The sequence below is a fragment of the Parambassis ranga genome, chromosome 2, assembly GCF_900634625.1.
Source record: "Parambassis ranga chromosome 2, fParRan2.1, whole genome shotgun sequence".
In the NCBI taxonomy this organism is placed as follows: domain Eukaryota; kingdom Metazoa; phylum Chordata; class Actinopteri; family Ambassidae; genus Parambassis; species Parambassis ranga.
Window position 1 is genome coordinate 25,226,146 of NC_041023.1, and position 27,508 is coordinate 25,253,653.

Consider the following 27,508-nt stretch of genomic DNA (forward strand, 5'->3'; position numbering starts at 1 on the left):
GTCTGAGACTTTGTTTCTTGTTGCTAACATTAGATATTCATACAGCTAGCAGCTATATTTAGAACCACAAAAATGCTTTAGCTGGGATGTGACGAACAGCTTCTGTATGTAGTTTGAACGTTATGGGGTGAAAGCATCACTTCCACCCACTGAAATCCATGGACACAGACTCCTCATCTGTTTAAGAGGCGAAGACCACGTGACACAGAAACAGGAAGTGAGTGCTCAGCGAGACGTTTCTGATTTAACCCGATCTGTAGTCATTGAATAATGAGTCTGAATATGAAGGCAGGCAGAAATGGACCTTTTTATTTTTCTCGGGCGATAAACAACAGTGAAAAGTCCTTACCGGACCAGACTGGACTAAACCAACCAAAACCCCCGACTGAACTGGCTAGAACTGGCTTGTGGCTGCCAGCAGAATATTTGTTTTACACTCTTTGTTGCCATAGCAACAGCCAGCAGGGTTCTGGTCAGGTCCAGTCAGATGGGACCCAGCCCAATAATCCCACCCTTCTGTTCATCTGAAAGAGGGCAGGACTACTGAATTGGGGGGAAACAAAGCTGCTGATTGGTCCACAGACAGTAAAACTGCCCATTTGTCACTTCCCAAAGCCTCCTTTTGGTTGCCTACATCATACGCAAACAAAAAAAAAAAACAAGCGAGCCCTCCTCCCATTGGTCACCACAGCCTCAGGCGGAAAAGGCCTGACCCCATTGGTCAGTTTTGATAACACGCCAACTGTCAGTCACTCAGCAGCGGCCAATCAGGTTACAGTACAGTACCTGTGGAACTTTCTGGAATTACGAAAAGAAAAAGAAACAAAAGAATGACGATGAAGAAGGAGATCAACCAATCAGATGACCTCACTAAAAACATACAGGAAGTGGGAGGAGCTTCCAAGCCTCATATGGAAATTATTTTTCTGGAATTTTTTCATTTTTTGTTTTGTCCTTTTTGTCCGTGTGTGTGTGAGCCATCTGTCCATCCATCCGTCTGTCCGTCTTCTCCTCCGGCAGCTGATATCAGTGCAATGCATGATGGAACGATCAATCGCTAGGAGAGGGTGTGTCACTACAAGTGTGTGTGTATGTGTGTGTGTATATGTATACGTGTATAGTTGTTTTCGTCCTGTTGTCATGGAAACATGCTGCAGGGTTAGCGCTCCAGCAGCGGGGGTGGTGCCGTGTTGCATTGTGGGAACTTGTTTTGGTCCATATTTTTAGCTGGTGTCCATGGACTCCATGTTGGCGGAGCTGGAGTCTCTCTGAATGGAGTCGAAGATGGCTGCCAGCTCCTGATTGGAGGAGATCTGGGACTGGAACTCTGACATCAGCGGCGACTTCTCGGCCTCAGGGATTGTCAGCAGTGCCACGACGGCTCGCATCGCCGACCGCTTCAGCTCGTCCTGTTTCTCAAACTCCTGCTTCACAGAGTTCGCCTTCACCTGCAGAGACAGAGGGGGCGTTTTTACCGAACTACTGACGTTTACTGAAGCTGTCCTCACGACACTGACGTGTGTGTGTGTACCTTGGTGGTGCAGGTGGCTCTCAGCGGTTCCACCAGTCTATCCAGTCTCTGTAGAACAGCGCTGGGACAAAGGGACGACAGTCTGGCCAGCATCAGGAAAGTCAGCATCTGAAAACACAACAGCAATCAGTCAGCACAATCAGCAACACATCCAACAACAAACAACCATTCACACCTAAACCTGAATACTGTCCATTATTGTCATTGATCAAGTTTGTGAATTATGTTGAGTGTTTGTAAAATGCCAACATCATCTAACAGTGGATAGGAGATGTCCCAACCAGGTTTTTTTTGCCCTTGAGTTCGAGTCATTTGATTTTGAGTATCTGCCGATACTGAGTCCCGATCCGATACTTTTAGAAATCTCTACAAAGGCGAATGGCAGGTGTGTGTGTGCTTGCCACTGACTGCTAATCGCAGCCACATCAACTGCCCCTTTCCATGGATACAACACTGCCGAAACGCATTGCCGTATTCTAAACACTTCCGTTCAAACTTCTAAATTTCACAAAGGAAACGGCTCACCCCAGTCTCGAACTCTGGACCCCTCGCACCCAAACCAACAGCCATACACCTACACTACAAGACAGAGAGCCATCCCACACAGCACTATGCTGGATTAATCTGTGGAACTTTGACAGCCCTAACACATATCACCTAACACGCATCCTGAGTGAGTCCAAACCTTGATGTCGTAGTGGTCCTTCAAACCGTCCTCTACGTGGTTGAGGAAGGTGAAGATGTCCAGTCGGTCCAGGCAGCTGTCCAGCAGAGTGTACATACACTCGAACGCAGCCTTCCTCAAGTCCAGTCCGTCATCAACCGTGTGTTTGAAAGGACCCATTTCCACCTGCACAAAACCAAAACGGTCAGACTCCACCCTCCTCCCGCTCCTCCTCTTCGTGCTCCGTCCTCTGACCTCACCTCTCGAATAAGCTCCTTCCTGACTTTGGTCTCGTTGTACAGCTGTGGTAGGACCGAGTCCAGCAGCTCGCGGATTAGACTGGGCTTGTTGTGAGCAGCCGAGTTAAATGTCACCAAGGCAACGCGCCGCACATTTAGGTCGGGGTCTTCCAGCGTCTTGAGGAAGTCACCTGAGGAGAAAGAGCCAATCAGGAGAGAATTAGTGGGTCAAACATTTAACTGTGTGTGTGTGTGTGTATATGTGTGTTACCTATACAGTTCTTCAGCAGTGGGTCGATGGGCTGTGGCTGGTCAGAGATGGTGAACTTCACTGCCGTCACCACGGAGCTCCTGGCATATGATGAACCTGCACAAAATAATAAGTAAATTGATATTTAAATCAGTCCTGCTGCTGTTTCATAAGAAATTACCAGCAAAGAGGTGAGGTTTATTAAAACCAGTATGGATGAGTGTATCGATCACCTGACAACAGGTATCCTTTGAGGCGGGGCAGCAGTGTCTCTGGGTCAATCAGCGTCAGTTTGCCCAAACACTCGGCCACCACGTTGCGGGTCCCCTCCTCCTGACACTCGCAGTGTTTGAGCAGCAGAGACCAAACCGACTCCACGTATGGCTTCAGGCTGGACACCGACGCCGAGCCTCGACACAGACACACACACGTTAAAACCACACACACATACACACACAGGCTGACAGGCTGAGTGACGGAGCAGCTGTACTCACTGATGATCTCCTTGAGTGAGTGCAGCAGCAGGTACTGTCTCTTAGAGGAGGAGATCTCCTGCAGGACGAAGGGCAGGTACTCCGGAAGGTTCCCCACTGCAATGCTGCCCAGCGCATACGACGCCGCTGATTTCACCTGAGACACAACATGAGTTCACACACACGCAATGCAAACTTACTCTGGGTCCTGGGGTTGTGTTACCTCTTCACTGGAGGAGGAGAAGGCATCCAGGATGACGGTCTTGAGTTCTGGTTGACTGCTGAGGTCCACATGGTGCCCCACCTCCCCCAATGAGAGCAGAGCGAGCAGTCTGATGGAGTCTGTGGAGCGGCTGTTCTTCACATCCTGCCAGAGAGAGAAAACAGAGATCAAACTCTGCGACAGCAAATCACACGACCACAGATTCACTGTGTATGTCTGACCTGGATGAACTGTCCCACCACAGCGGGCCCCTCTGTGGGACAGGCTCTGGTCAGGGCAGCCACACATTTGGCGATAGAGCAGTACGCCTGTTTGTGGGGCAGTGCAGCACTCTGGGAGTAGACTGGGCCGGTCAGCATCCTCAGTAGGTCCATGTAACGCAGACCGGGAGTGTCTGTGGCCACCAGGGCCTGAACAACAAACAAACAAATGTCTTTAAACTTATTGATGGTCATTAAATGCATCATTTGTCATGTGCTGGCTTCTTTCAAAGCTCTTTCACCTACAAAAAAACATTTATCACCACAACAGAAGGAAAAAGGGAGGAAACCAGGAGAAATGAGAGGGCAAAAAACACTGAGAGGAAAGGTGATGTTCATGGCTGCTGAGGTACCTGGTAGAAGTCCAACATGGCAGCCAGGGCTCCCCCCTGCAGCAGCGGAGATCGAACCAGCGTGATGAGCTGCTGCAGGATGTTCCCGCCGCTCAGCTGACCTAGCGAGGATGGGTGAGTCACTGCCAGCGTGGACAGGAAGCTCAGCGCCATCTGAGACACATGCATGTCGCTCTCCGAGATGAGGGGAGGTAGCTCGGCCAGCACGGCATCCACCATGACTGGAGTCACTGCGGAACTGAAGACAGACGGTGTCAGTAGAGGAAAGCTGATGGAGGTGGGCAGCGCTAACAGGTGTGTGTGTGTGTATATGTGTTACCTGTAGTTTCTGAGCAGGATGTCCAGAGCAGCCAGCGTGCAGAGCTTCAGGGCTCGCTGGTTCTTGCGGAGGAAGGAGGCCAGGATGGGAACGGCATCCGGGAGGACCGGCCTCAGATCAATTTTCAGCGGAGAGCCAGCGATCAGCGTCAGGGCTGCAGAACAAATAAGCACGTTCAAAGTTTTTTTACTTGAGGCTAGTTGCCATTAATCCCACGGCTGCGTGGGGGCAGCGCTTACCTTTCACAGTCGTCAGTCTCGTGATCTCATTCTTGAGGCGCTCTAGGAAGATCAGCAGGGTTCCTGGAAGCTCGTTGGGCAGACGGTCACCTGAACCACACAGACCAAACAGGAAGTTAGACGGGAGGCTGCCTCGTTCAGGATGTGAAATTACATCATGTGACTGACAGGCGGCAGTTACCTAGGTTACAGATGATCTGTCCCATACAGGAAATGGCTCGTTCTTTGACTTCTTGGTCAATGTCCGCGGCCTTCAGGCGCTTGATGGTGCAGGTGAACAGGTCATTGATGTAAGGGGAGGGGTCAAAGCTGTCGGAGCCCTCTGATTGGTTGTCTAGAGGTCGGATAACCTTTAAGAGCCAGAAAATAAAACTAATGAGCAACACCTGTGAGAATCGGAGGTGGCAGATCAGGGTGGGATTTGACTCCTACTTTGACGAGCTGCTGGGTGACAAGCAGGGCCTCGGAGGTGATCTTGTAGAAGGGGTCTCCTACGCATGCCACCACAGGTGGGACAAGAGCGGGAACGTGGGCGTGGAAGGCGTGAGCGGGATGTGTAACCATGATGACGTGGAGGCAGGCCAGGGCGTCGATTTTTAGGTTGGAGCTGCTCGACTTATCGTTGAGGGAGAAGATGATACCTGAAGCACAATAAAGGGACCACGGTTACTAAAAATACTCGAGTACTGATACTCAAATACTGGGAGTGCTGGTCACATTACCTGGTATTAGTACAGGGATGTGCTGAGTCAGAGCTCCTGGTAGGACATTCACCAGCTCAGTCAACATGTTGAAACAGCACTGACGAGTTTTGACACTTTTCTCCTTCAGCTGCTTGTGAAGAGCTTTCACAATCATGGGGACCTGCAGAGAGGAAGAGAGACATTAACAGAGACACAAAGAAAGAGAGAGAGAGACCACCAAACCTACTTCCTGCTGTTTGTGGTCGCCTGTGAAGGATGCTGAGGGTTTCCTGTCACTGTGAGAAAGGGTGGTGTTTTATTTAAGTAACAAGAGCAACACCTGCTGCATGAAAGCTGCACTAACCACCAACTGATCATTACAGTGTAATTATTGTCTAACAGATGCTCGAGGGTCACCAGAACTTTGGCCATAGGTACAGCAATGCTTAAATCTACATGTTAGCTAGCCACCATCTCTGCACAAGCTTTCACCCCACCTGGCTTTGCAGCATAGTTAGCGGTGTCTCCCCCTGCTCCATGGCATCTGGATCAGCCAACCAGCTCTGAGCTGGTCTAGTCTGTTTGAGCAGCGACAGGTAGGCGTGGAAAACATCCGCCTTCACGTTCTCCTCCCTCTCCTGCACACACAGGTGGATCATCAGCTAAAAATCACAAACATGTGGTGCAGAGTGGGGTGTTGTCAGACAGGTGGAAGCTACCTTAAAGCGACAGACGAGCGCCGGAGAGACGGAGCGATAAAATTCAGGCAGCATCTCGTGACGGGTTGAAACGACGGCATCCAAACACTTGGCCGCCGCCCTCCGAACCTTCCAGCTCATGTCGTCATCGTCACTGTACTCATCATCGCTGCCTGCAAACAGAGGAAGGCATTTCACACACTGCAAACAATGCAGAGCCAAAATTCCAGCAGTTGCTTTGGTTTGGTTTTACCTTGGTAGTCTTCATCGTTCTGCTCAGCATCCATGGCATTGTCGTCCTCGTCTTCATCATCAAAGTTGTAATTGGGGTCATAGGTCAGGTAGCGCAGGCAGATGGAGATGACCGTGGGAACGTGGGGGTAGACTTCTTTAGGACACCTGCAAGCAAACGGTTAAATAAACAACAAGAACAACGACTGCTGCAAATCTTGGCTTCATTCTAGGCGTGTTTCCGCTGCATCAACAGGTTAGGGTTAGGCCACAAATGAAACCAATCCTGCCGTAGCAACTCCTTTCTACCCTGACAGAGGAACTATGTATGAAGGTGTATGCTGCAGTTAAACAAAACTACCTTCTGCTTATGTGTCTTACCTCCTGACGAAAGACTCAAAGGCCTGGATGCAGTACTCTCGGAGCTCATCATCGTCCACATTACAAAACTTCACCACCAGGGGGATGATCTTCTCCAGGTACTCTCCTGGACAGACACACAGCAGGTCAGAGGAAATGGAACTGTCAATGTGTCGAGCAAACCAAACAAAAACATCAAAAAGACGTCCGTCTCACCGATTCTGTGTCCCGCCTGTCGGCTGATGGCCGCTGTGCACTGGATGTACGTTCTGGTCGTCGACATGTTGTCATTGCGTCCCAGCTCGGTGAGGAGGTGCTCGATCAGATCAATGAAGACCAGATTCCCACAAGACATCACTAGGTGGCCCAGAGCCATGATGGTCCTCTGAAAGATTCACAAGATCACCATTGAGAACCGAACCAGCTCTGACGGTTTCATCAGAACACACCAGAGTTCCTGCAGACCTTTCTGACAGCCAGCCTGGGAGAGGTGAGCTGGGGGAGCAGACAGCTGAGGATGGAGGGATGGAAGTTCACCAGCAGGCCTCCCTGTCTGCAGAGAGATGAAGAGTCACTGATTAAAAGACTGAAGAAACGATGGTTGTGGTGCAGTGCTGCGGCACACTGAGGACCGGGAGCTGTGACTTCACCTGCAGAGCATGTCGGCCATGATGTCGAGTGCCTCCAGCTGGACAGACACGTCTTCCTGTTTGGCGATGGCACTCGTCAGACGACCTGTTATCTTCTTACAAACACTGGCAGCCAAAGCAGAGCCTGAAACAGGACGGTGATCAACAGAAGTCAGCTGACAATTTTCAAGCAGAACATTCAAATATTTGCAGATTTCAGGCAAATATTTTCTGCACTTGTTTGGCAGAAATACCTTTATATTGATTATTTTGAGAGTTGAGGGGGGGGGGGGGGTTGTCACCATTTGTTTCTGACATTTTATGTATCAACATAACTCTGTAAGCTTGTAATCTTTTAAATCAGATAAGACAAGCACAGATAATCTCATATCTGAGGAGCTGCAACCAGAAACAGTTTTTGGCATTTTTATGCTTGAAAAGGATGACGATCAAAATATTTGCAGACGAACAGGGAGCAGTATTAAAGTGCATTTGTGGTGGCAGCTGAAGTATACTTACCACTGGAGGCGGGCGGTAACTCTCCGATTACAGTTTTGAGTCCAATCGAGGAAATGTCTCTGAGCTGCTCTTTGTCTGACAGCATGTTGGTGCACAAAGTGTCCACGATCGTCTCGACCTGGTACTCCTTCACCTTACTGACCAGAGGCCCCAGGCTGATGAAAAAAGAAACAAGCACACCCACAGGTCAGTCAAAAAGCCAAAGGTCAACAAACACAGCTGGAGAAGCTGGCCGAGCCATTCTTACCATTTGACGGCCAAGTTCTGGACCTCTCCATTCTTGTCTTCCAGCAGTTTGAGAATCATCCTCACCACCTGACAATAAATCAATAAATCAATACACATTCAGCCAGAAACACACACACTGCATGTGGAACCCGTTTAAACTGACCTTCCTCTCGCTGTCGTCGTCCAGTTTGATGGAATCTTTCTGTAGCTCCGTCATTAGATCATTTGTGGCCATAAACCTGAAAACAAACACACACACTAATCAATCAAATCATTGATCCAAAACCCGTCATTAATCAATCAATTTTGGCATGATGAACAAACTTCAGTGATGTCTCAATTTCATTTCATTAACAGTCTCAGTTTATTCTTCTCACACACACATTCTAGTCCTCACATCAACTGCAGATCAGCCAATTACTCTCTGAATGTTTGTCATGTGACTGCTGGTCACATGTAAGTCAGTCATGGCTTCCTGGTTGTGCTGAGGAGTGCAGAATGTTTTGTGTTACACACTCTTAACAGTCAAACACTATATTTTTGGCAGATTTTTAAACTAGGTAAATTAAAAGGATGGAATATTTTGAGCTTTTTTCAGATGTGATGCATTCAGTGCCATCAGAAATTTCCTGGTTGCGGCATATTCCAAACCCTGCAGCAGGTTTCAGAGGGTGCCTTTATAAAAAGAAAAAATGAGACGTGAGAACAGCGTCTCTTCTGTCTGTGCCGTCTCAGCTTTTGTCCAGAGGGCGCCTTCACAATGATAAATACGCTGTTTCAGGACATTTTAAAGGAACATTTGCCTCAAATCCAAATCCTTTAATACCAAAATCATTTCTGCTGAGTCAACATGCATGTGTCCCTCTGTGGCTCAGCCTGTATACATTAAAAGGAGATGAGCCATTTGCATACATGTGGTAGCTTAAGAAACGATCGGTGAAGGCAGCAGCAGAGACATCTTACCTAAAACAGACAGCTTTAATTATCTCTGTGTGTTAAAGCTCAGATCAGGACTGAAGCCACTCTTCCAGCTCTGCTTGTGCTGTTCGGGGTCAGCACAAGTTTCACAATTTCACGGATTTCATGTACTGATGGGGCTGCTGTCAGAAGTGATGTGAGTGATTACTGGTGCTGCCGGCGTCAGCTGTGATCATCCTCCGAGCCGTTTAAACGGACGATCACAGGGTGTCTCAGAGGTTAAATAGTCTGAGCTCACTGATCTCTGCTGTTGTGGTAGAACAAGTTGCTGACTGCCAAAGAAGGTTTGTAAATGAAGATGCATCACTCTGTAAACTGTATTTCTATAGTTCAACACCGAGACTGTTCATACACACAACAAACGTCTGAATGAATCATTCATCAGAACTGAAAACTGTAAAAACAGAAAGAATAATCAAAGGCAGAGAAGAGGACAAGGAGCAAACATCAAACTGTTAAAGAAGATAAGGGAGGAGAGGAAGAAGCAAGAATAGAAGGATGAAATTTAACCCAGAATGAAAAGAGGAGAGGATGATGTAATGAAGGAGAAAGAAAACAAACGAAGGAGAGAAGAGGTGTAGTAGTGAATATGTAAAGTGGACATTAACTTTCTGACAGTTCCTGAATGCATCAAGCTCAAAATATCAACAAGACTTCATCCTGGTTTTAAAGAGGCTGTAAAAACATTTAAATATCATAAACACATTTTTGAGTTCTCACTACTTGTCGACTTTGTGTTGCAGTGAACAATCAGACAACTCTGTTTATACTTGAGGGTATGAAAAATCTGAAGCCACTATTTATTTTGTGAATTCATTGATGAATTATTTGAGACATTTTAATGTTGTTTTAAAAAGACTGTTTTAAAAAGAGCTCACCAACAATAAAAACTGGAGTGTTCACAGCTTAGTGTCAGCTGGTTACAGATACACTGATTCACTGACATTCACTGAAACTTCAACTCATCAATTCAGCTGATCGAACACTGATTCTTCTACCCGTACATCTAAACACTGCATGCTAACACTGACAGCTTCCACCTCAGTGACAGACCGGAGCTCTGACCTGGTCCAGTCTGTTTACATGTTGCCATTATCCGCGTTACTGATGCTACCACACCCCCGAAAACATCACGCTGGCGGCCGCTCCTCAGAGTTCCAGCTATTTGACAAGCTAGCTCCACGCTCACATCCACATCGTTACCAGACACCGACATGCACAGCGAAGGCTTGCACACACACAGTGGCTGACATCACGCTAGCTTGCGGCATGACAGAAGTTAGTGCTAACCAGCTAACTGGCAAGCTAACCGCTAACTGACGGCGCCTGCCCGAACCTCAGCTGTCAGTTCGGGATCATGAGCAGCAGGTTAGCGTGCTAACCAGCAACTAACGCCATATAAACCGCTGTCAAACCATACCATACCATACCATACCACACCGACGGTGTAAGCTAACTAGCTGGGTAGCGATGTGACGATGATCAGACAGGAGACAGGTGGCAGGCTAGCAGTTAGCATGACAGCCTGAGGCCTGACAGAGATGCCGCTCTTTCACAGACTAAGCATGGACGATTTGAGCTGATAATATGAGCCGGGCGGCAGCTTTGCTCTCATCCGGATCCGTTTTACCTGAAATCCTTGTCGCTGGAAGTCATTTTCTCCAGCAGGTTGGAGATGTGGTACGAGGCGCTCGCCATGTCGGTGCTATTAGCCGTTAGCCTCCTGTTAGCAGACTGCGCTCGGTGAGTGTGCGTTCCGGCGGCTGACTGCCTGACTGGTTGGCTGGCTGGCTGCGTCTCTGGCTGTCTGTTATCAGGCTGGTTTCGGGGTGAAGCGTGTGTGTCTGGTTCTTCTGCTGCTGTCGCCTTTTTCCTCTTAACAGCGACTGTCGCCTCACGGGGCGCGGAGTTTGGTGTGTTTGAATGGAGCTCCCGTTCTCTCTGCAGAGGGGCGGGGTTAGCAAGACTGAACGCTGCGGGGTCGAAGGTCAGAGTTTGAGCCGATTTCTTTTTAGAAACTTTTCCTTATTAGATTATCCGAGGACGAAAACTTTAACCAGCAAAGAAGAAATTAATGCAGAAAAGAATTGTTTAAACAGAGGTATGGAATAAAAATTCAAGGTGTGTTAAAAACGCGGTAAAAAGCTAAATGAAAAAAAAAATCCCATATATCTCGAAAGTCAAATTAAAGAATAAAATGTTTTTTTAAATTGACATTATGAGATGTCAAGATTATTGTACCTTACAGAGATTTACGAGGAGTAGGAAAATTTTTTAATGTGTTATTTTGTCATGTTTTTACCTCTACATTTTTAAAAATACCCAAATGTGAATGTTGATTGAAATGTGAATGAGATTTTAAGTTTGAGTAAAAAAGTTATATCATAAAAAAAATTTGAATTCTGAGGCAAAGGCAAACAGAGAGGTCAAAACAACCAGAAACCCAACAAAGTGTGTGTGACTACAGATTAGTCTGATAATCCTGTAATGCAGGGGTCTCAAACTCAATTTACCTGGGGGGGCCGCTGGGGGTAGAGTCTGGGTGAGGCTGGGCCACAACAAGTATTCCACAAAAAAGTACAACTGGTCCAATCTTCCCAATCTTTAATAATAACAGGTCAGAACAAGAACAGTTCTTCAGAAAATAGAACCTCAGAACCACTTAGTTAATCATGTTCCAACCATGTGACCAAGGTGGCTAACTTGTCAACAAACACCACCAGAATCTGTCACATGCCTGAGCTATGGTAGCCCATAAGTGATAAAACAATATAAAATGCACAAGGCCAAGCCTCACTAACACTAAACTTTGATGTCAAGTGGGGGGCCAGAAAAAATCGGCCACAAGTTTGAGGCCCATGCTGTAATGTGTAATAATTCTTGGATGTGTTTCTTTGTGTGTGTCTGCTTCTTATTTTTAAGCTTCAGGTTTACGTTGAGGTCACAGTGAGCTAATATGAAACGCACTCTGTCCTCACAAAGACAGAGGTTGTGATGTGTGTGTGTGCTGACATGTGCATTTCATCACCTGCTGCAGGTGTTCCATTCAAAATGAGACACTTCAATGTGTGTTTCATTCATGAAAAAGTGACATTCAGGATATTCAGGATTCTGTTTATTTATGCTGGTTGAATGCATTCAGTGTGTGTGTGTACTCTGCTGTTGCTCATCTTGTGGGGACATTCAGTTGTGTCACGAGGACAAAAAGGAGGTCCTCACAAGGTAAATCAGACTTGGATTTGATGTCAGGGTATATTCTGGTCTGGAAAATAAACATCATCAGGAGTGTAGCTGTTTGTCTGTCTGCAGTTTGAGACTATAATAGTAGAAGTTTCTGACTTATTTTTAAGCTTCAGGTGGATTCAGGTTTACGTTGAGGTCACAGTGAGCTAATATGAAGCACACTCTGTCAATAAGAGTCCTCACAGAGACAGAGGTAGTGATGTGTGTGTGGTGAGTCACAGATCAGTTGAGTGGGATGTTTACAAACCCCCAGGCGCTCTCTCTGTTGACACATAAGGCCGCCACTGACATATGCAAACTGTGATTTCAGTGCTGTGTGTGTGTGTGTGTTAAAGCATTGACAGTGTTTGACAGTAATCTATGAAATGAGGCTGCAGCTGCATCACAAATGCTCACAGTCTCCTTTAGGAAGTGATCATGGGGATAAAAAATATGATGAAGGTGATGATGAGGAGGATGAAAAGGATCATTAACGGCGTATTCATCTCCTTCTCATCTGCAGAGGCTGCATGAAGCTACAGGATCCATTCAGACTGTGTTAATTATTCGTATTCATGTGACTTTAGCTAAACATGTGAAGGAATTTTCATCTAAATAAGAGAACAGCTAGCTGCTAAAGCTAATGCTAATGCTAAGTGAGCAGGACAGACAGAAAGACAGAGAGAGACTGCCTTGGGTTTGTCACTACAGAGCCTTTTCATTAACCTCTATAGACCAGAATAAGATCCGTAACCATGGTAACCATACATGAAGATGGTGCCAGCTTCAGAAATTCTGAGAACACACGACTTAGCATGATCCCCTCCTACAGCTACACACCTCCCTCTTATTCATCTTTGGTACCTTGGGCCTCCATCATTACATCCACCACTGAGCTCCTCCATCTTGGAGAAGACCTATCAGTCCGAGAGTCTGGATCAAGCTGACACTGAAGCACCACAACCTGGGACTGCCAGAGACAGAGACCTTCTCACCAACACTCCACCTCATCCACACTGCAGGCACACTGCAGGGGTGTGTGCTCAGCCCGGCTCCTTTCACCCTTCCTCTTCACGCATGACTGTTCTGCCATTCATTCCACAAACACAAACACAAAGTGGGTCTCATATCAAACAATGATGAGACTCACTACAGAGAGGAGGTCCAGCACCTGACAGGATGGTGTTCAGACAATAACTTTGTTCTGAACACTAGCAAGACCAAGGAGGTCATTTTGGACTTTAGGAGATCCAGGAGGATGGAACACATCCCTCTCCTCATTCATGGGGAGGAGGTGGAGCGGGTGGACAACATCAAGTTCCTGGGCATCCACATCACATCTGACCTGTCTTGGTCCCTGCACACATCCCACCTGGTGAAGAAGGCTCAACAAAGGCTCTTCTTCCTCAGGAAGCTCAAGAGGACTGGACTCTCCCCTCAGCTCCTGACAAACTTCTACAGGGCCACAATAGAAAGCATCCTCTGTCTGAGTGCAACAGTGTGGTAAGGGAGCTGCACTGCACAGGACAGGAAGGACTTGGCCCGGGTGGTGAAGACAGCACAGGGGATTGTGGGGAGTCCTCCCACAGCTGGACTCCATATACAACTCTTTTTATTCTTTATTCTTTTTATTTGTATATTTATTTGGATATATGTTAACTTTTTCATACCATGTGTCTTGCATCATAAATATCATAAAGATTCTTGAAAATGTTCATTTTTCTTAACCTTAGAGATTTTTTTTACTCATCAATTTATAATGTATAGTTTTTTCTTTAATGTCCATTTTTGTCTCCTAAATATTTATGACTTTAAGAATCTTTTTCTTGCAAATGCAGTGAAATGTTACAGATCAAATGTGATCAATCTCAGGCACATTTTGGGAAATTTAGCTGCTTTTAATATTAAATTTTATGACCAACCTGTGAAATTATGACCAGTTATATTAGTGTCCATTGGTGCTGAGTGGCTGCAGGAACATGCCTCTGCCTCTCTCTGACTGTGTGTTTGTCTCTCTCTCTTCATATTGAGGTCAGTCTCTGCTTTTTGTCTTCTAGCCTGCAGAGACTCATTCTTCCACTTCGCTGCTTCCTCCTCCTCCTCCTCCCTCGCCGCCACTCCGCAGGGATGAAAGATGGCTGCTCGTCACAGTCAAGGTTGTCAGTTTATCGGTGGTGTCGTCAGACAGTCTGCCACCGGTTTTGACCCACTGAAGCTGTCAGATCCAGCCGCTGCAAAGACTGATCAGGATGTTTTCATCCGGAAGAAAATGAACAGTTTAATGTTTTACCCCATTTCTTAGAAGTTCCTCTATAGACTTTCCGAATACCATTGGACTTATTGGACCACAGTGATTAAATTCTGGTGACTCATGTGCAGGTGTGTATCACTTCACAGCAGCCTTTCTGCAGTGGTGTGTGGGATTATCTCCTCCTTGTTCTTCTTTTTACAGAAAAGATAAAATATGAAAAAACTGTAGGCTGTATAATCAGCATACAGGTCAAAGGTCACAGCAGTCAGTTGTCCCTCTTTCAAATCACTGTGGCTGGTGCTTTGTTCTCTACTAACATTAGAGCCTTATATTGCAGCAGAATGGCCCTTTAATCCACAGCTGGGTGGAGGTGGAGTTGAATACCTCAGAGGCCAGTTGAGGCAGGAGCTACACTTTAAATACCTGTGTGTGTGTGTGTGTGTGTGTATGTATGTGTGTTTCCAGGCTATTATGTCTGCTGGTTTGTTAATCAAGCATCATATATTTAATCTCAATATAAACCGTCTTTAACATCTTAAATTAAAGAACACTTAACATATCAGTGATGAAACTGAATCTCTTGCTTCCTGTTTACATCAGTTTAAATAAATGAGCGGTGTGCTTACAGAGAAAGAACATGACCTCATGTTCACACTGAGGAGAACCAAACACGTCTTTCTAGCAGAAAAGACGTCAATCAAGAGTCTGCAATGACACAAGATAATGATGGCTGTTTTGTTGTTTTGTGTCTCTGTGGTAATTTTTGTCTGTTTCTGGTCATTTTGTGTCTATTTGTAGTTGTTTTTTGTCTGTTTGTGGTCTTTTTGTGTCTCTGTGGTGGTTTTGTGTCTCTTTGTGGTCATGTTTGTCTGTTTGTGGTTGTTGTGTGTCTGTGGTCATTGTGTGTCTCTGTGGTCATGTGTGTCTCTGTGGTTGTTGTGTGTCTGTTTGTGGTTGTGGTCGTTTTGTGTCTCTCTGTGGTTGTTGTGTGACTGTTTGTGGTCATGTGTGTCTCTGTGGTGGTTGTGTGTCTGTGTGCTGGGCCCCGGTGGTTTGTGGATGACTCTTTGAGGCGCTGTGTACAGGTTGTGTGGTTGTTGAAGGAGAATGTTCAGCTGACGGGCTGGTATTGATCTCTGTCCTCCGTCCCTTCACAGGACTCTCTCTCTCTGCTGTGAATGAATGAAGGCGGGAGGGGCGTGCTCACCAGTAGCGCGTGTCATCTGTCAGTTCGGACAATTTAAGAACCATCTGTCCACCAACAAGCTCGCGGGTTCTGACGGTCGCCGACCGGTCTGCCTCGCGGGCTCCTTCACTGTCATCGCGTCACAGTCTCTCTCTCTCTCTTTCTCTGTGTACCTCGCTCTCCCACTCCTCAGAGACCACGGCGAGACTCCAGGGGTAGAGTTACAGAGGGGGTAGAGGGGTAGAGAGACATACACAAAAACAGGAAGAAAGAGAGAGAGAGGGAGAGAGAGGCTCGCGTGCCCGTGAGGTTGAAAAAGAGAGAGAGAGCGCGCGGTAGAGAGAGGCAGGCTCGGTGCAGGAGGAGGTGGATCCTGTGTAGTGTAGCAGCTTAAGCTAAAGCTAACTAGCCATGTTGCTGTCGCTGCTGCTGCTCCTCCCGCTGCTGGTGGTGTGTGTCTGCTAGCGGGCCGCCCTGGACTCCCTATCCGCCCTGCGGTGCATCATGCCCGGCTGGAAGAAAAACATCCCCGCATGTCTCCAACCGGACCAGGAGGGAGGTAAGACCCGACCGGGACCGATCCGTGCAGGTTCATATCATACCGACCGGCGAGTGTGTGTCTTAGTACATACCTGTGTGTGTGTCTGCGTGTGTGAAGATGTATGTGTGTGAGTGCGTGTACTAATTATCGCCGGTGCAATCTCTCGTGCAACGTGGTTTGGCGCCGCCGGTAGAGCTCGCGCACACGGTGACTGTCTTTAAATTAGTGAAAGTTGGTAACAGATACCGTGTGTGTGTGTGTGCGCGCGAGAGAGAGAGTGTGTCTGTGAGTGAGCGTGTGTCTGTGTGTGTGTGTTTTAATCTGACGCAACGGTTGAGGTTACAGTGACGTTACGGTGATTTTACGTTGTGTGTTTATCATTAAGAGCGATCACCGGTTACCGTGTTGTTAGCAGAGCTGCTAACAGGCTAACCTACGCTGCAACCGAGCAAAGAACAGCGGCTGGTCAACCGAGAGTCTGCGCCCTTGTATCTGTGTGTGTGTGTGTAACGACCACCTTCACCGGGCGGCAGCTCCGGGGGTGTTTACCGGTGTTTTCTGGTGACCCTCAGGCTCGGTGAGGATCAGATGTGGAGGTGATGTTCTGTCGGCAGGTGAAGCGTTAAAGCCTCACGGACACACTGAGCACCGGGTCCTGCTCTCACAGCCGTTCAAGTCGGTGACTAGCGCAGCAGCCTTCATGTTTTCAGTCAGCCTCCATCAGTAAACCCGGTTATTACACAAGAACGGTTATTAAATGACATTTCATAGAGGTCTTATTTTTTGAAAACAGGTGAATAAGTTAGTTTTAATTTCTCATGTTATTTTAGTCAATGAGTATTTAAACGTATCTTTGATGTCGCTGTCCAAACACCAGGGGGCGCTGCAGACATTTTTGTAGTCTTTTTTTATCAGATTGAGTTAAAACTAGACCCTGCCCACTGATGGATTTTGGGGAATTTTACAAATTTGTATTTTGGAGTAAAGTGTTCCAATATAAATATATATTCACCACTTTTTAAACACTAGCTGACCAGCAACACAGTCCAATGAGAGGAGCAGGGATGATGATAGATGATTTATCTTTAACCAATCACATCAAAGAGGAAAAACAAGAACAAGAAGCTGAGGATCGCTGAAAGCTAGCATGTAGCTGTTAGCATGATTGTTATGAGGAAAATATGAGCATAAAGTCACTTTGACTGAAACCAAACAATTATCAAAGCAGAGAAGTTTTCATGAAGCAACAGTCGCTACTGAAACACCAACAGCATTTCCTGACTGGACTCGATTGGTCCGAACCACCCCTGGTTCAGCACAAGCTCAAAGACTGAAGCCTGGAGGATGATGATTGCCAGGCTTTTACTTCTGAAAGTTACCAGAAACAGCTCCTCTCGCCCCACTGATCAGCACTTCGAGCTGAAATTTGTTGATTGATTAATCAATTAATGCTTTATTCTGGCTTTATCAACCTGTTAAGGCTCCTGTGGGCAAAATTTGTTTAATTCAAAAACACCTGGAAGAAAGTCATACATTATCTACCACCAGATCATAAATGAATAGTTTTTAATATGAATGATAATACCATAAATGTGAAATCAATCAATCACCATCTGTATGTTTTGGAAATGTTTATTAGCTTTTTACTGCTGCACAGTAAATACGAACCTGCATGAAAATGTTCAGCACTGCAGCTGAATGAACAGATTTTAGAGTACAGATGGACCACATGACCACCGGGTCAGAACAAAAACAGACGTGTCATCGCTCACCTAAACTCCACCACCAGTAATTCTCCTTTTACATGTGGTGTCACGTTCAGGAAACCATTTTTAGCTCACATTTAAAAGGTTTGAACTCTGCTGTTGGAGGACTCGCTCTCCTGTGGGTGGTGGATGTAAAGCAGGCCGCTCAGGTGTGTGTGTGTTCATGTTTGTTTCCCTGTCTCAGACACGTTACTGCTGAAAAACAGACGCCGGCTGGTAGTAAATTGTCCCAGCAGTCAACAGTTTGGAGATTGTAAGTTTAGAAATGTGACCTTTAGCCACCCACTAGTGAGTCAACAGGATGCTAATGGAAATTACCATGTGGTGTGTGTTGTAGGTCAGTGTTTGGGACAAATCCTTGCAATGCAACACTCTAAATATTATGAATCCAAATTAATCACAAACATTTGACGATCAATTTATTTCATCTTTGAAAGACCAATATTTATTCTCTCAGGATGGTTTTAAGGATAATTGTCCCAGTAACGTTTTTGTTTGACCAGTTGAAGGACTGGAAGAATACTTTATTCACATTAACAAAAACATCTGACATATCAGAATATCCAAGTTGTTTTTGGAAATTTTCAACTTTAGTATAATCCAACATACAGTACATACAAGTGTTATTTCTCATAGAATGGTGATTTTCTTCTGATGAAATCAACATCTCTGTTTTATAAGAAAATAAATTTGCACAAAAACTTCACACATAAAACAAATGCACAAATGAATGATTAATGAAAGTAATCAATAGCTTCGACCTCGGTTGAAATATAATTGACTGTTTAATGTTTTTTAATCTGAGCAGCCTGAGCTCAGAGGCTGTTTGGGAGCATATCGCAGCTGTGATTTAGTGTCATGCTGTAAACCTGTCTGAGAGATGATAATATAATCTTTATGGTCACAGCAGGAGGCGGGTTAAAAGAAGAAGAAAACACTGAAAATGTTAAATACGAAAAAACCTGCAGCACATCAGACGGCAAACGGCAGCAGAGTAAAAATAGACAGCGAGTGAATAATAGATAAACAAACCATAAGAGACGCCATGTACTGCTGTATGTAGTAACATGGTTTATCTGTGTGACTCCATGTCAGGCGTCATCTCAGAGGGTCCAAGATTAACAATTAAATCTGATCAGAGTGGTCGCATGAGGAGAAGAAGAAGAAGAAGAAGAAGAAGGAATGCAAGAGATGACTGAGAATTCAACTGAGATCAGCAGGGGAAACAAACGGCAACATCTCCTCAAATATGTTCAAGTGTCACATGTTTGTTTTTGTCCAGAATGATCAAACTGATGATGAAACTATCCGAGTTAGCTGTTAGCAGTGGTGGAGGAAGTACTGAAGCTTGGTACTTAAGAAAAAGTAGTGCTCATCAACAATCCTACTTAAGTAAAAGTCTTAAGTACTTACTTTCAAATGTACTTAAAGTATTAAAAGTAAAAGTACTCACACACCTATTGCTAAGGATATCCGAACAGGTCAAACTAATCAAAGTAATCATCTTAAAATTAAAATGGACAATGTGTAGTTAATTTACATTTTCAGTCCAGAAGCAGCTATAGACAGGTCTGTGTGTCATGAGGCAGGCTGTGGGCATCAAGTGAACAGAGAGGCTGCTAATAAAAAAACAGGCATTCAGCATTTTTACTGTGTAAGTATTCCTGCTTCAGATTAATGTTATGATTCATGTTAATCAGACATTAATGGATGGACCTGTGTTAGCTGACAGTAGCTAACTAGTTAGCTAACTGAGCCAGGCCTTCATCTCTTCATATGAAGTTTGCTCTGTTATGGCTGCAGAGCTGACACTCCTCTCAAACAAACCAGACATGTTGTATTAGTGCGACAGACCTTTATTCAGGTTGTGAGCTGCAGGCGGTGTTTACAGTGGGCTGACAGTGACAGCGTCAGCATCGTGACCCCAATTACTTACCTGGCACGTTCAGAAGGGGGCAGCACCTGTGTGCCTGTAGTCCACACTGAAGGTCCGAGACCTATGCCGCTCAACAGGAGCGTCCTTCTAACAGTTGTCCAAAGGACAGCAGTGGGGTGAATCAGATAATAAACCTGTGTGTGTGTGATTGTTGGCTTATTTGGTGTTTTGACTTTTCTGCTTTGATAACAGTGTGTTTCAGTCAAAGTAGGGGTGGGCGATATGGCAAAAATTTTATATCATGATTCTTTAAAGATAAAATCACGATCTCAATTTTATCACGATTGTTTTTACATTGACACTAATTTGCATGTTTCTGTGTAAATGACTTCAGGTAGCCTACTCTGTCACCTCTCAAAAACTATCAGTAGATTTTAAAGGCAAACAACAACTCTGATAATGTGCACTCAGTATTAGTTTTCAATAAGCATGAAAATTTAAATAACTTACAGAACAAAATTAAGTTTTATTTCAAATAGGTTAAAAAGAAGACTAATGTAATTCTGTAAAGTATTATTCAACAGTCATTTAAACAAACTGAAGTGAGCCTCCTAAGGTTAAACAGTAAATACAGTATTGAGACTTAAGTAACTCCTAAAGTTCAATGTGATTTAGAACAAATGATCAAACTTTCATGGGAATCATATCTAAGGAAAAACGGAGCTGCTGCTGTCACCTCTGTCCACCGTTTACTAGAGTCCTCATGGAGCCTCTTCATTAGCTGTTGCCTCTGTCTGCATCTGACACACACACGTGGCCCTCACACTACACACACACACACACACACACACAGGTGTAGAAGAGCTGCTGATGGCAGAAACAGTACCGAACATAAAGGTGGAGTTCGTTTTAGGGACTGGTTCCTCCGTTCTCTTTTCGTTTTCAGCCGTAGCTTCCTAACAGGGAGGCTGTCATTGGTTGGTCGGTTGGTTGCTACATGCTAGCTGTCAGAGAGCCTCAGCAGCTGGTGTTTTTGCTCTTTGATGATTGGTTGAACATGGAGGTCTGTGGGAAGTGACTTACTTTTGCAGGTTTCTGCAGGAGAACCGTGACCAGGAAGAGTTTTAGTGTAAGCGCATAATCTGTACCAACAGCAGGACTCGCTCTGATCATGTGATGTGACGGAAAGCTCCAGAACAGCCACTAACTGAGCAGACCCGAGGATGAGACTGTCAACATATTAACAGAGAAGACTTACAGGGATCTGATGCACACCAGGGTGTTAAGTTTAAGATGTCAAAGCCAGTGTGTGTGTGTGTGTGTTGGAGTGAGTGTGTGAGAGAGAGATAATGAGTGTGTGTGTCACAGGACATCATCCCTCCGTGTTAAGCTTTCTGACTAAGAAGCAGAGAAAATGGCTTTAACGCAAACACACACGCTGAACCACACTAACGTCACAAACCATTTTCCTTACTGCCTGACACACACACACACACACACACACACACACACACGCACACACACACACACACACACACACACGCACACACACACACACACACACACACACACACACACACAGTGTCCTTTAAGAGGTGCTGATGTCAGAACTCTGCTCATTTTTGTCCTCAGGATTACCGAAGCAGACCTGACTGTGTGTGTGTGTGAGAGAGAGAGTGTGTGTGTGTTTACATCCATTTTCCTCAGCTTAATGTATTATCCCTATCGTCTCTGACACATTTTACCAATTCTCTCTCTCTCTCTGTCCCTCGGTGTGTATGTCGCTCTCTTACCATGACTCTGAGGAACAAACTGCTGACTGTGTGTGTGTCTCACTCTGACTTTATCCATTTGAATGTGTGTGTGCAAATATTGTATATAACACGGTAACACAGGAACAGTTCTTGCGGCGCTGCTGACACGGCCAAAAGTTTGTGGACACCTGAATGTTGTAGAAGCTGAATTGATGTTGACGTGGCTGCAGGGTGTTTCCCCCTCACATTTAGACACGACGTAAAGGCTGCCTCACACACTGCCACATTATGAAAGATCATAAATTCATGCAGGGCTTTATCCTCATTGTAATTCGGTTTGACATCCAGAATCAATTAAATCTTCTCGGTAAGACTAAGAATGAGTAGCACTCATAGTACATGTTGTTTATACTGTTGTTATATTAATAACTGCAGAAGAAGGTCTTCCTCCACTGCATGATTGTTCACAGGAACCTGGCCCACTATTCATCCTGTTTTGTGTTCAGCTTGTAATGTGGGACCCACCTGATACGACTGAGAACTGCAGCATTAGGAGCCACATGGCAGATTCTCTATGAAAGAAACAGATACAGCATCAGAATTTGCTCTACTGTCCTTCATCTGTTACGCAGTGACACACACACACACACACACACTCAAACACACAGCCCTGGGCAGCATCCAGGTGGACAGCCGAGCTGCTGGCATCTCACACACACACTCATTTTCTACTTGGATAAGCCCAGCATGGACACACACACAAAACACTTATTAACACACACTCACACTCTCGCCTTTACACACACGCACACACATTGTGTCTCTGTGTGTGTCTGATTGTCCAACAGTGGGTCTGACACTGAAACCTGCAGAGAGTGGAGAGTGTGTCCAATGTTTGTTCTGATCTGTTCTGTGCGTGTGTGTCAGCTGCAGCCGCCTGATTACTGGTTCTTTTCCTCCCTCTCTCTGAGGTTGAGCAGTAGAAACAAAACCGTACAGTTTCACAGGCTGTCCTTATTCCACTTTAAACCTTCCCCTCTCTCTCTCTCACACACACTCAAATTCACACAGAGTCCACGTCAGGATTAACATGTCAGAGTCATTGTTTCAGCACAGAGCAGGCTGAGCTGCGGAGCTGAAATTAGATGGTTAATCAGTTAATCAGAGTGTCCCGCCTCACATGAAATATTGTACACATTAATCCTACACGACTGCCGAAAACTAATGTTTTCTCAGCTGGAGGCTTTTCGGTCGAGTTCAGACTTGTACACTGTGAAGTTTGAACTTCCAAACTCAACACTGCTGAAAGACATGACACACTCAGTTTGTCATAAAGTGTTATTTAATGCAGTGGTCCCCAACCACCGGGCCGGGGACCGGTACCAGTCCGTGGGTCATTTGGTACCGGGCCGCACAGAACGACTGAGCAAAAAAATATATTATTCATTATCTGAGTCTGAAAGCTGTTTCATTTATACACTCAACAAAAATATAAACGCAACACTTTTGTTTTTGCTCCCATGTTTCATGAGATGGACTTGAAGATCTAAACTTCATTCCAGATACACAATATTACCATTCCTCTCAAACATTGTTCACAAATCTGTCTAAATGTGTGCTAGTGAGCACTTCTGCTTTGCTGAGATAATCCATCCCACCTCACAGGTGTGCCACATCAAGATGCTGATCTGACATCATGATTAGTGCACAGGTGTACCTCAAACTGCCCACAATAAAAGGCCACCCTGAAATGTGCAGTTTTGTCTCACAGCAAAATGCCACAGATGCCACAAGCATTGAGGGAGCGTGCAATTGGCATGCTGACAGCAGGAATGTCAACCAGATCTGTTGCTCGTGCATTGAATGTTCATTTCTCCACCATAAGCCGTCTCCAAAGGCGTTTCAGAGAATATGGCAGTACATCCAACCGGCCTCACAACCGCAGACCACGAGTAACCGCACCAGCCCAGGACCTCCACATCCAGCAGGTTCACCTCCGAGATCGTCTGAGACCAGCCACTCAGACAGCTGCTGAAACAACTGGTTTGCATAACCAAACAATTTCTGCACAAACTGTCAGAAACCGTCTCAGGGAAGCTCAACTGCATGCTCGTCGTCCTCATCGGGGTCTTAACCTGACTCCAGATCGTCGCCGTAACAGACTTGAGTGGGCAAATGCTCACATTCGATGGCGTCTAGCACGTTGGAGAGGTGTTCTCTTCACGGATGAATCTCGGCTTACATTGTTCAGGGCAGATGGCAGACAGCGTATGTGGCGTCGTGTGGGTGAGCGCTTTGCTGATGTCAATGTTGTGGATCGAGTGGCCCATGGTGGTGGTGGGGTCATGGTATGGGCAGGCATCTGTTATGGAAGAAGAACACAGGTGCATTTTATTGATGGCATTTTGAATGCACAGAGATACCGTGATGAGATCCTGAGGCCCATTGTTGTGCCATACATCCATGAACATCACCTCATGTTTCAGCAAGATAATGCACGGCCCCATGTTGCAAGGATCTGTACACAATTCTTGGAAGCTGAAAATGTCCCAGTTCTTGCATGGCCAGCATACTCACCGGACATGTCACCCATTGAACATGTTTGGGATGTGCTTGACCGGCGTATACGACAGCATGCACCAGTTCCCACTAATATCCAGCAACTTCGCACAGCCATTGAAGAGGAGTGGACCAACATTCCACAGGCCACAATAGACAATCTGATAAACTCTATGCAAAGAAGATGTGTTGCACTGCATGAGGCAAATGGTGGTCACACCAGATACTGACTGGTTCTGAGTCCCCAGACCGCCAATAAAGCAGAAACAAAATGCACATTTCAGGGTGGCCTTTTATTGTGGGCAGTTTAAGGTACACCTGTGCACTAATCATGATGTCAGATCAGCATCTTGATGTGGCACACCTGTGAGGTGGGATGGATTATCTCAGCAAAGCAGAAGTGCTCACTATCACACATTTAGACAGATTTGTGAACAATGTTTGAGAGGAATGGTAATATTGTGTATCTGGAATGAAGTTTAGATCTTCAAGTCCATCTCATGAAACATGGGAGCAAAAACAAAAGTGTTGCGTTTATATTTTTGTTGAGTGTAAATCGATCAGATTCATCCGCTTGTGCCTTTAAGCACCTGCAGACGCTGGTCTCGGTCACGGGATACGGCCCCAAAATTAAGCCTAAAAGCTAGCAAACATGAATAAAAAACAAACGTCTTTGGAGAGCTTCTTCGGAAAGGGGAAAAGACCTAACGAGGAGACAGAAGAAGAGGAGCCTACCCCTTCAAAGAAAAAGAAACCTGCATTTAAAAGACTATATCAGGAGTCCTATTTAAAATACAGATTTATTGCAACAGGTGATTCTCACACAAGACCGCTCTGAGTGACATGTGGCGAAGCCTTCAAAACTGCTTTGGCACTTAAGACCAAGCACCCTGCATTAAAAGACAAGCCATGGAGTTTTTTGAAAGAAGAAAATGTGAACAAGAAGGACAGAAGCAATAAATGACAAAATGACGGAGTGGACTGGACATAAGAAACACGCTTCGGGTGTCATTGTCTCCCATTATCCCCAGATGGGACCGCCTCATTGCTGAGAAAGCTCAAAGGCTCCCACTAATTAAGCATAAGAGTAAGTTGTCATTGTATGCACTTTGTTTTTATTTTATATATTTTTTTTCTGTGCCGGTCCGTAAAAATATTGTTTTACATGATACCGGTCCGTGGTGCAAAAAAGGTTGGGGACCGCTGATTTAATGCATTAGTGTTAACCCTTCCCATCACACACTCAGAATCGCTGTTCACGGAAACACAAAGTGCTGCTCCTCTGTGGAAACAGAACAGGTGTGTGTGTGGTGTGTGTGTGTGTGGTGTGTGTGTGTGTGTGTGTCCATTAAGAATCAGGGTCAGTCACTCAGCAGTCCATTAAGACCATGGATTCACCCCTCCTGCTCTCCTTTGTTCTGTGTGTTTCTAGGTCTCTCCATATGACTCGCTCTCCCTCAGGCTTTATCAATCACGGTTTGTCTGGCTGTTTGCCCCACTGAATCCTGGGTAGTTTTGGCAGGAAGTGGACGGTGGAAGTGTCTGATGTTTTCCGTTTCTTTGTCAGATTCTGAAAAGCTGTGGTTCCTCTGATGGACAGCAGGGGGAGGTAGAGGATAGATTCTGTGTGTGTTTTGAAGGGGTGTGTGGAGAACCAGATTTTACACACACACACACACCTAACGAGGTGTCCAATCACAGTAGAGAGCGGCAGAGGCCTGAGAGTGATATGCAAATGAGCCCACGTTTTTCATTTTTAGCAGCTCTCCCTCTCTCGCTCTATCTCTCTTTCTCGCTCTCTTTCCGCCTGTGTCAGTAAATGTGACTCGGCCACCTGATCAATAAATGTATCACAAGGTTTCGTGTGGCAGCTCTGTGTGTCTATAGGTGTGTGTGTGTGTGCACGCCATTCTTCCATCAGCATTTTTGTGTCGGTCAGGCCGTCAGGATATGAGAGCTGTCAGGACGAGGCAGAGGTTAACATACACAGACATAGTTTCCACGTCGCTCCACAGACCAGCTGTCAGTCACTCACTGTCGGAGATCAAAGGTCACACAGGGAGGAGTTTACTGTGTGAGTTATAGGAGCTCCACATGCTGTAGATATTTAACTTTTTTCCTTTTTACAGTTGTTCACTCAGACTCAGAGTGTTGGTCATGTGACTGCTGCTTACACGTGAGTCCATCATGGCTTCCTGGTTGAGTGCAGAACGTTTTGGTTTTTACAGAATTTTGTTGTGTAAATGCTCTTTTTTTTAGTGATTATTTTTCACCTTTAGAATAACGTGGGTTTTAGCGGTTGTGAGCCACATTAACAGGCTGGTGTGAAGAGAAGCCGTCAGGTTCCTGGGCTGAATTCAGTGCCTGTTAAATGTTGCTGTTTCCACTATGATCGTACTTGGAACGCTCAGACGGACAGAAACCTGTTTAATCTCCTTTTGTGTGCATGTGTGTGTGATTATGATATTCTCTGTGGGATCCTGATCACAGTCAGCTTTGCCTGACAGTTTCTCATTTCTGCAGCCAGCAGGCCAGCAGGGACCCTGGCTTCCATCAGATCCACACTTGGGATGAAGGATTAAGAAAAGACGGTTAAACTGCAGCCTTTTACTGTCAGCTGTGCTAAAAACAGGCACTATAAGTACATTTACTCAAGTACTGTGCCAGGGCAAGGTTATGAAGTTCTATTTGGTCTTATTCACTGAGAGTACAGATAAAAAGAAGACAGATATGTTATCAGTCAATTATTTAGTCTCAATTTAATGGTTATGTGACATCCTTCTTTTATTTGATTTAATCGCATTTGTTTTTGTTTACAACTTGTTTTCTTCATCTTGTTTTCTATGCAGTAGTGTGTGGACTTACAACCAGTGTTAATTTTGGCAGCAATTTCGGATTTAGTTTTTATTTTAGTCTTGTGACTAAAATGTCATTTGATTTTAGTCACGTTTTAGTCATCAACATTTTTAAAGTTTTAGTCTAGTTTTAGTCGACTAAATATCAAATAATTTTAGTCGACTAAATCTGCCGTGGATTTAGTCGACTAAAATTCTATGATATATATTTTTCATGAAATATTTAAGGTTTGATTGTGCAATAAAAACAGGCACAGCTTTAACTTGTGTTATTTGAAACAAACATCTCTTTATTTAATTGCTATTACCTTTTCACAAAAGCAGCAGTGAACAGTGAGCTGCTCTCCCTGAATACACTGTTCAGTCATGACCTTCTTCATGAATCCTCCATAACTACAGCAAAACACTTCAGTGACAACTTAGAAACAGGTCGCATGCTGTAAAACCATCAGCAGCGGGGTCTTCATTTATAGATTTTGTCACGTGTATCTTTGAACGGAAGTTAAGATGACTCGTCTGCAAATGTCGCTTCAGATAGTCGCTCCACACGGTTTGTAAACCGTCTTGATTGTCTTGAAATTAAACGTGTCCGTGTGTCTGTTCTTCTCCTGTTTTGTGTTA

General features: G+C 45.3%; 2 protein-coding genes across 3 annotated transcripts in view; one reads left to right on the forward strand and one right to left on the reverse strand.

The window, feature by feature from the left end:
- Positions 1-283: 283 nt before the first annotated feature.
- cand1 (cullin-associated and neddylation-dissociated 1) lies at positions 284-10,827 on the reverse strand. Its single transcript, XM_028399885.1, has 26 exons — positions 10,508-10,827; positions 8,063-8,138; positions 7,919-7,986; positions 7,672-7,826; positions 7,174-7,297; positions 6,989-7,076; positions 6,740-6,908; positions 6,545-6,650; positions 6,186-6,331; positions 5,954-6,105; positions 5,732-5,872; positions 5,274-5,415; positions 4,984-5,192; positions 4,733-4,901; positions 4,552-4,641; positions 4,313-4,466; positions 3,994-4,231; positions 3,602-3,790; positions 3,381-3,524; positions 3,179-3,314; positions 2,918-3,094; positions 2,706-2,801; positions 2,456-2,625; positions 2,217-2,381; positions 1,532-1,639; positions 284-1,448 (listed from the first exon to the last, which is right to left on the reverse strand). Exons 1-26 carry the CDS (start codon positions 10,573-10,575, stop codon positions 1,224-1,226), a joined length of 3,705 nt encoding a protein of 1,234 aa, XP_028255686.1. The 5' UTR covers positions 10,576-10,827; the 3' UTR covers positions 284-1,223.
- A 5,024-nt stretch (positions 10,828-15,851) lies between these two features.
- The window catches only part of grip1 (glutamate receptor interacting protein 1), a 42,475-nt gene continuing 30,818 nt past the window's right edge, over positions 15,852-27,508 (forward strand). For both annotated transcript variants that reach the window (XM_028399890.1, XM_028399891.1), the window contains exon 1: positions 15,852-16,095. In XM_028399890.1, the coding sequence (XP_028255691.1) occupies positions 16,041-16,095 (55 nt within the window). In that variant the 5' untranslated portion in view covers positions 15,852-16,040. The remainder of the gene's footprint in view (positions 16,096-27,508) is intronic.

Excerpts from the sequence above, each read along its gene's own strand:
- cand1 (XM_028399885.1), bottom strand. The coding sequence starts at position 10,575 with ATGGCGAGCGCCTCGTACCACATCTCCAACCTGCTGGAGAAAATGACT. Across the intron at positions 6,909-6,988 it reads CCAGGCTGGCTGTCAGAAAG|AGGACCATCATGGCTCTGGG; the intron begins GTCTGCAGGAAC and ends TGAATCTTTCAG. Across the intron at positions 6,106-6,185 it reads GAACGATGAAGACTACCAAG|GCAGCGATGATGAGTACAGT; the intron begins GTAAAACCAAAC and ends CTCTGTTTGCAG.